Raw genomic sequence first — 9,289 nt, 5'->3', positions numbered from 1 at the left:
GAGAAAACCAAGGCAGGAAAAATTAATTCAGAAACAGTTCCTGAAAAATATCCTCCACTAATGACAACTGATGTTTTTTCCAGTTTTTCATGGTAAGTCAATATTTTCAAAAATTGATTTAGAGAAATTATATTATCAAATACCAATGAACGAAGAAGATACGTTATATACGAGTATGAAATGTAAGACAAACTTTGAAGAGATACTTCGACTCAATTCTTCTAGATTTGAATTTTGTGACATTTTAGTGCTGTTTATAATGAAGAAGACCGCCAATATTATTTACGGCTATTATTCGATACTTTGAAGAGACAGCACTATCCATTAACGTCAGCAAGTGTATGTTTGCCGAAAAAGAATCAATTTCTTAGGTTATCACATCAATAAGACTGGATTTGGTCCTATACCAGAACCCCTTGAATAAATTCTCAGCTACCCAAAATCGCAAACAGTAATGGAATTTCGCAGATTTTTGGGTATGATTGACATTTACAGGATAAGTATACCGAATGCAATATGCATAATGTTACCCCTGAATAGTTACGCTAAGGGTTCCAAAAAGAACGACATAAGAAAAGTAGAATAGACAGAAGAAGCCAACAAAGCTTTTGAGGATACATCATCTAATTGGATTTTTCTCAAGAAACCCTCGAATGCTGAGAAAAAGTATTGTAGCTATGATCATGAACTTCTGGCTATATTCGGGGGGCTAAAGTAATGCAAACACCTGTTAGAGATTAGTGGCATTAAAACGGATCACAAAACACTGACAAAAGCATTTAGCCGAAAATAAGAAACGTTTATATTTACAATTGAGACAACTTGACTTTATTTCTCAATTTTCAATGCAAATCATTTATGCGAAGGGAGAAGAGAACATCGTAGCAGATGCGATATCTCACATTAATTCAATCGACATGCCACTACTTTTGTACTCAAAAACTATTCAACGAGAACAAACTGACAAAAAAGTGTAAAAGAAATTGATTATTAAAATTGGAAATAATGTAAAAATGAACTGTAATGTATAAACAGGAACCGTTTGGCCATATACCCTTAATCACTAAGGGTTACAATTTTCAAAATAGTTAACAATCTTTCTTAACCCAGTGGTAGATATACTTACAAATTGATTAGAGAAAAACTCACCTGAACTAGCATAAGTAAAGATGCTTTGAATTGTTTCCGAGAATTTTTAGACTGTCAAAAATTAAAAAAGTCCAAATACACAACTAATTGTGAGCAGAACATATCAAAGTTCCTGACAACATATTTTACCAAATATATCTAGACATTATAAAGCTACTTGATTATTAAGGATTTAAATATTGCCTGACAATTATCGACCATATCTTTAGATGGCCAGTAGCAATTGCTGAGACAATTGTTACAGCTTTCTTGGACTACTGGGTTGCACACTCTATGAAACATCCACAACTATTACTTCCGATAAAGGATCTCAATTCGAATCCGCATTGCTTTCAAAACTAGCAAGTCTAATTGGAGTTAGAAAAAACAGAACCACTCTATATCATCCTCAATATAATAAGATGATCGAAAAATGACATAGAACTCTTTGATGTGTCCATCTACACCTTAGACAGAAATTCTTTTTACACTACTTCTTGGACATCGAAACAGTTTCAAAGAAGATATTCAATCAACACCAGCAGAAATATTGTACGGAACGAGCTTGATAATTCCTGGAGAGTTTCTGATAAGCACACACATATTTGTTGAAAAGCATTTATAAGTGGATTAAGACCGTCTTCAACGGTTCATCGTACAAAAAGCAAATTATTCGTTTTAAATAAAATTAAACGCATGTTCACATGTTTTCCTTCAAAGTTATCATGTCAAGAAGCCTCGGGAACAACCATACATTATAATAATATAGACTCATAGAAAAAGTATCTGACTATTCCTTCAAATAAAGCCAAACAAAATAAAAAATATTTCTGTCAGGAGATAAAAAAAAGTTTTTCTTAAATCTTTTTAACCTAGAACTATCCTTGGAACCGACATGAATTTGCTCTCAGTCTATGGGATTGAAATTTTGACTAGATAGATGTTACTTTTCACTCCCCACTTGCCTTTTGGGTAGATACCAAAAATTACCCAATGTTTAAAATCACTCTAATCTTTAAGTGCTCAGGAACACACTCCGGACATCCAGTTTGGATCTTTAGTTTTCTTCTAAGGCCAAGGAAGTTAATGTAAAACATCTTGTTTCTATTCAATTAAAATACTTAAAGATGGCTAATCAGAGCTGTGTAAGGTGTTCTTCACCATCATCAAAAACTTAAAAAATAAAAGAAATAATGGCATCGCTAAAATTAAGTAAAACTAGAGCAGAAGAAGACTTCAGGATTTACTCCGAACTTAAAAATATTTTCATTGACTACTCCAATATTTTATACTCTGACTATATTATAAAAATTGAAAATGAATTGAAACAGAACCCAAAAAACTTCTGGGATTTCGTAAAAGTAAAAGAAAAACTGACGGTTACCCACACTCTATGTCTTTTAATAACACAACAAGGCATGACTCCCAAATAATTTCAAATATGTTTGCTAATTTCTTCAAAGATGCTTTCAACGTGCCTCCTTCTTTCCAAATTCCCGATTCGTTCTTTCCAGACCAAAATTATCCACACCTTAACTCACTTGACTTGACAATATGGGAGGATTCAATTGTTCGTTGTGTCTCAGAACTGTTTTCACCCTGGCCCTGATGGAGTACCATCATGTGTTTTAAAAAAAATGTTTGTTTTGTTCAATAAATCGCTTAGAAGCTTAATTTTTCTACTATTATGGAAAAGTGCATTTATAACTCTGATTCATAAAAAATGGTCTAAGAATGAAATAACGAATTACCGGCCGATTGCCAAACTTTCCGTTATTCCCAAACTATTTGAGTCCATTATCTGTAAGATGTTATCCTTCAATTGTTCGTGAAAATCAACATGGTTTCGTCCAGAATAAATCAACAATTACAAACCTACTTCATTTCACTTCTTTCTGCCTTGACTCCTTCGAAGATCGTAAGCAAGTACGACAAATTGTGTCACAAGACTTTAGTCCATAAACTTAAGTCCTTAGGGTTTAACCGAAAAATTCTTGATGTGGATCTCGTCTTATCTTAAGAACAGAAGTTATAGCGTTATATTCAGAAATGAACTCTCCGACCAGTTTTACGTCAACTCTGGTGTTCCACAGGGTAGCCATTTAGGTCCTTTATTATTTATCTTATATATAAATGACATAACATCCGTTATAAAAAAAACTCCTCCGTTTTAATATACGCTGATGACATTCAAATTTTCAAATCTATTAGTTCAATTAATGACTGCTCACAGCTTCAAGAAGATCTTCATAGTTTTAGGGAATGGTGCAATACAAACCGACTTTTATTGAATATTGACAAATGTAAAACTATGTGTTTTACACGCAAAAACAATTATAGATTGTAACTATTTATTAGATTCTTGCTCCCTTTGTAAGCCTTCCGTCTTCTCTGATTTAGGTGTTATTCTTGACAGTAAATTAACGTTCTGTGACCATTATAACTTTATTAACTATAAAGAGTCTGGGATGCGACCCACACTGATAACTTCCCATCCCGTCTGTCGATTTGTCTTGCTTAAAAGTTTGTCTGTATGTACTAGTATCAATTTTACCAAATTTGCGTACTATTTTTTGTAGATTTTATTTTTTATTTTCTGTAAAATAAATAAGTTTGAAGCCAATATCTAAAATTTTTGAAAAGATATTTGAGTCAAAAATCAACTTTTACCAACTTTTGTTAATTTTTTTTAGGTTTTTAATTTTTTGTACAAAAACTATTAATTCGATTTTTTTCAATATTTTACTGAATGTTAACAACAATATTTTTTGAAAGATTAAAGTAAATAAAAGACAATATCTACAATAAATAAAAAGATATTTGAGTCGAAAATCAATTTTTACCAACTTTTATACATTTTTTTAGGTTTTAATTTTTTGTAAAAAAACTGTCAATTCGATTTTTCTCAAAATTTTACCGAATGTTGAAAACAATATTTCTTATAAGATAAAATTAGTTTGAAGCCAATATCTCAAAGTTTTGAAAAGATATTTGAGTCGAAAATCAATTTTTACCAACTTTTATTAATTTTTTTTTGGTTTTTAATTTTTTGTAAAAAAAACCGCAATTCGATTTTATTTAAAATTTTACTATATGTTGACAACAATTTTTTTTGAAAGATAAAAGTAAATTAAAGCCAATATCTCAATGTTTTGAAAAGATATTTGAGTCGATATTCAATTTTTACCAACTTTTGTTATTTTTTTTTTCGGTTTTTAATTTTTTGTAAAAAAAACTATCAATCCGATTTTTTTTTCAAAATCTTACTCCACGATGAAAACAATAGTTTTGAAAGATAAAAGTGAATTTAAGCCAATATCTCAAAGTTTTGAAAAGATATTTGAGTCGAAAATGAATTTTTACCAACTTTTATTATTTTTTTTTTAGGTTTTTATTTTTTGTAAAAAAACTGTTGATTCGATTTTTTTCAAAATTGTATCGAATGTTGAAAACAATATTTGTTATAAGATAAAATAAGTTTTAAGCCTAAATTTCAAGTTTTTGAAAAGATATTTGAATCGATATTCAATTTTTACCAACTTTGAATAATGTTTTTTTTAGATTTTTATTTTTTATAAAAAAAACTGTGATTTTGATTTTTCTCAAAATTTTATCAGATTTCAAAAAAATTGTTCTCCGTTGCGCAAAATTGTTTTGGAGATGAAATTATATTTTAGTCGTTAAATTTTGGAGGTGACAAATTTTTTTTTTCAGTTTTTTTGATTTATAAAAAAAACCGTTAGATAGATTTTTTTCAAAAAATATACTTCTTTGAGATCACGTTACAATTTATTATATAAAATTTAATTCAAGTCTCTAGCGTTTTTGGTTCGTAAGATATTTAGGGTTAACCAAAATTTTCACCTTTTTTTTAAACTGCTATGGTAAAAAAACCACCCACGCAATTTTCTTCAGAGCCCTTTTGCATCTTTCTGCCTTTATTTGGAGTCGATATCTCTTCTGGTTCTTGAGCTATGGACAACGAAAAAACCGCACGCACAGACATCTTTCTAAAAATCTTTTATTTCGACTCTAGGCACGTTGAAACATCGAGAAATGTCAAAATTTTCAATTTGACAAATAGGACCCATTACAATAACTTCCTATGGGAAGTTAAAAAAGCTAACAAGATTCTAGGTTTTATTAAACGTTTTTCTCGTGACTTTCGTGACCCCTACGTCTTAAAACTTCTTTATGTATCATTTGTCAGGCCAATACTTGAATACGGCTGTATTATATGGGCACCATACTACTCAGTCCATATTGACAGACTTGAAAGTATCCAAACAAGATTTATGCGTTTTTGTCTTCGTTTTCTTCCGTTTTCTCAAATATTCACACCACCTCCTGATTCTAAGAGACTTTTGCTAATAAACCTCCCTACACTTGCACAACGTAGACAATATCTCCAATTTTGGTTTATTTTAAAATTAATTAATGGTTCTATTATATCCGCAACAGCTCTGAATCGTCTAAATTTTAGCTAAAGTCAAACTAGCATAAGAAGACAGATACCTTTATGTCCTATATGCAGAACTTACTATGGTATGAATAGCCCTTTAAATCAATTGATTTCATTCTTCAATAAATTTTATAATTTAATATCATCTGTTAATGACAATGTTAAATGTAAACAATTTGAAGAAAGCTTTTTTAATATGTTATAGTATTTATTTATTTCTTTGTTAGTTAAAATTTTAAATTAAAAATTATGTAAATATATTAACGTTAGATAATTAACATATTAAATAAATAAGTATCAGTTCTTATCAACGTCTGATTAGCTTAATAAATTCTCACCTTGAAGACATTGCACAATTTCATATATGATTATTAAACATTTTCAAAAAATTCCGCTTTTGTCTCAAAATTGCCAAAAATAATTCAATGTCAAAATGGCTAAGTCATTTTTAGCTATCATGTTCGAATTGAGAAAATAAATACTCATAATAATAGTTTCTTCAACAGAAAAATTGTTGCCTAAGCCCTACGTTATCTAATCAAAATCGTCTTATCAATTTCAGTCCCAGCTGCATTTAGTATTAATTATGGAAAAAAGTGTTGCCATAAAAATAGCCTCATTGGAAATAAGAAAATAAAGTATTTAATTCATAAAATATGTACAAACATAATGAATGTTTTTTATCTTGAGGTAATTTAACTGTAGTAAAGTTGGTCAGTTTAACAAAGCATTATTTGTTTATCAATATAGAGATTATTTTAAGTACATATTTTTGTTCCGTGATAACATCTGAAGATAACAACTTTCGCATGAAATTGCACTGTAGGTCAAGTATAATAACCGATTAAGGATCTCTAAGTTCTCAAATACAAAATGCAGGTCTTTGAATTTTTGCAAATCAAATAAATAGCTCAACAGCAACTAATTTGACATCAATCAGAATGTTTTGCTCACCTGTTCTATTTGTTGCTATTTCTGTGGCTTGTGTTGCTTCAACAGCACTTGCACTACCAACGAAAATTGACAAAGAGACGGTCTTCACAGTTACAATAGTCGATGATGTATCGAAATTTAAGGATCTTCCAGCAGGAGCTAAGTTAATTCCTCTTAGCCAGAGCCGAAGCACTAGAGATGCTATATTGTACACTTTAGGAGAACGCAAAAAAGGTATTACTATTTTATTGCTTTTTTGGAACTTTTAAATTAAACACGAAAGTCTTCTAGGTGATGCTATAGTATCGCAGGCTTCCGACTCATTAACTTTTAAAACACCACAACGCGTAGTGATGAACTTTAAGTATCCATCTGAAGGCGAAGTCACAGCAATTATTACTTTTGTTCAAATTCTGATAGAACAAAGTAATAGTGAAGGTCGAGCTTATGTTGTATCTGGGGGTATAGGACAGCGGAGTATTGAAATGATTGTGGAAGCTTCTAACACCACGTTATTAAAGTTTACCTCCACAATTTATGGGATAGAAGATTAATTTACCTATTTTTCAATACACTACTTCCAAATAATTATCACTTGTGATCAATGTTTTGATTATGTTTTGAATAAATAACCCTCTTGAGTGAGAAATCTGCTTAAGAGAAAAACCTGCTTATCTGAAATACTTTTTCTTTTTTGACCGAGTTACTGCATTTAACGGTTTTAAGAACCAATGACAACCTAAATATTTAATATTTTCAAAGTCCATTTTATTGAACAAAGATTTTAAGTTAAAAATATTAAATCGAAATGGGTACATTCTGGTGAAATCTTTCACTTACTTTTTATTTTGGTGATATGGGCATTTTTTCGTAGAGAAAAAAGATGAAAATTGGTTAAATTATGATTTTTTAAGCCCTGACCCGTAGTACCCGTTAGAAGCCTAACTTTTTTTTACGGGTACTGCCTCTTGCGAGGAATTGAAAAATCCTCCGAGAGTAATTCTTGTCATGAAAAGTGCTTTCTCAAATTAGCCGTTCGGATTCGGCATATAAACTGTAGGTCCCTTCAATCTCTGACAACATTACTCACACACAGGAATATTTCAGAGTTGTAAGTCGCTAGGCCCTGGTTCTTCATAGACTGTTGCGCCACCTAATTTATTTATGTTAAAGCCCTGAGTTTATGAGACGATTGAGGGACAACACGTCAGACCAAAGTGTTTGGGGCAATCATACATCCAGAGGAAACACACAAGAAATTTGAAGGATTCTGAGCTGTCAGTAAGAACAAAGTACATAAACTATAAACTAGATGAATTAGAACAAGATCGGAGAAAAGAAGTAGTTAAGAACACAAGGCAAACTTTTGGTGTTTTTCCGTCGACTTTTCAAACCTTGACGAGCCTTTCTTGTGAAAAAGGTAGCTTTGCTTTCAGGTGTACTGCTTTGCAGGATGATGTAGGTAGTGCATACGGAAATAAAACGGCCGTCATCGAAATCAGTCCCGGACAATCCGAAGAACGTGGAAGGATAAAATGATTCAGTAACAAAGATAGAAAATAATGAAGGACTAGGTTACTCAAAAAATAAAAAAGAGGCTGGGATGCGACCCACACTGACAACTTCCCATCCCGTCTATCGATTTCTCTTGCTTAAGAGTTTATAGGTTTTCGTGTTGGGTTAAGAAAATTATCATTTGAATTATTCTTAATTTTTAAATTACCAACAATATTTGTTTCTATTTTTTTTTGTTGAAAAAACGGACTGTTGGACTTTTACAAAAAAAATTGCTAAATATCGAACACAACATTTTCTGTGAAATAAAAAGAGTTTGAAGACAATATTTTAAATTTTTTAAAAACTATTTGAATCGAAAGTAAATGTTTACCAAGTTTAAGCATTGTTTTTTGTTAGATTTTGATTTTTAGTACCTAAACAAACTGTCAATTTGATTTTACGCAAAATTTTACTGAATGATGACAAAAAATATATTTAAAAAGATAAAAAAGTTTAAAACCAATATCTAAAAAGTTTTGAAAAGAAATTTTGAGAAAAAAATCAATTTTTACCAACTTTTATTAATTTTTTGTTTAAGTTTTTATTTTGTGTACAAAAATTGTCGATTCGATTTTTCTCAACATTTTTCAGAGAAATTGGATGGAAGCCATAATCTTAAATTTTTGAAAAGATATTTGATTTTTTGTTAAGGTTTTCATTTTTTTGTAAGAAAAACTGTCAATTAAATTCTTCCTAATGTTGAAAACGACATTTCTTATAACTTAAAATTATTTTGAAGTGATAATCTTAAATTTTTGAAAAGATATTTGAGTAAAAATTCAATTTTTACTAACTTCGAGTTTTAGGTTTTTATTTTTTATAAAAAAACTGTCGATTTGATTTTTTTTTTTTTCAAAATTTGACCAGATCTTTAAAACGTTATTTTTTGTTGCACAAAATTGTTTTGGAGATAAAATAATTTCGTATTCGTAAAATTTGCGAGGGGACAAATTTTTTTTTTAGTTTTTTGGATTTTTTTTTTGATAAAAAAAACGTTAATTTGATTTTTTTTTCAAAAAATATACATGTTTGGTATCACATTACAATATATCATATAAAATTTAATTTAAGTCTCTAGCGTTTTTGGTTCGTAAGATATTTAGGGTTAACCAAAATGTTCACCTGTTTTTTAAACTGATATGGTAAAAAAAACCGAACATGCAATTTTCTTGCGAGCCCTTTCTGCATCTTTCTGCCTTATTATCTGTA

At 30.1% G+C, this 9,289-nt stretch overlaps 1 protein-coding gene across 1 annotated transcript; it reads left to right on the top strand.

The window, feature by feature from the left end:
- The first annotated feature begins 6,505 nt into the window (after positions 1-6,505).
- Positions 6,506-7,197, top strand: LOC129951668 (uncharacterized). Its single transcript, XM_056063916.1, has 2 exons — positions 6,506-6,757; positions 6,815-7,197. The coding sequence occupies exons 1-2, from the start codon at positions 6,532-6,534 to the stop codon at positions 7,075-7,077; spliced, it is 489 nt and encodes a 162-aa protein (XP_055919891.1). The 5' UTR covers positions 6,506-6,531; the 3' UTR covers positions 7,078-7,197.
- The last annotated feature ends 2,092 nt before the right edge of the window (positions 7,198-9,289 follow it).

The sequence above is a fragment of the Eupeodes corollae genome, chromosome 3 (assembly GCF_945859685.1).
Source record: "Eupeodes corollae chromosome 3, idEupCoro1.1, whole genome shotgun sequence".
NCBI classification, from domain to species: domain Eukaryota; kingdom Metazoa; phylum Arthropoda; class Insecta; order Diptera; family Syrphidae; genus Eupeodes; species Eupeodes corollae.
This window is presented reverse-complemented; position numbering and strand designations above follow the sequence as displayed.

Bases quoted from the DNA above. Each gene is read 5' to 3' on its own strand.
- LOC129951668 (XM_056063916.1), top strand. From the start codon at position 6,532: ATGTTTTGCTCACCTGTTCTATTTGTTGCTATTTCTGTGGCTTGTGTT. The intron at 6,758-6,814 runs GTATTACTATTT...AAAGTCTTCTAG, and splicing joins TTTAGGAGAACGCAAAAAAG to GTGATGCTATAGTATCGCAG.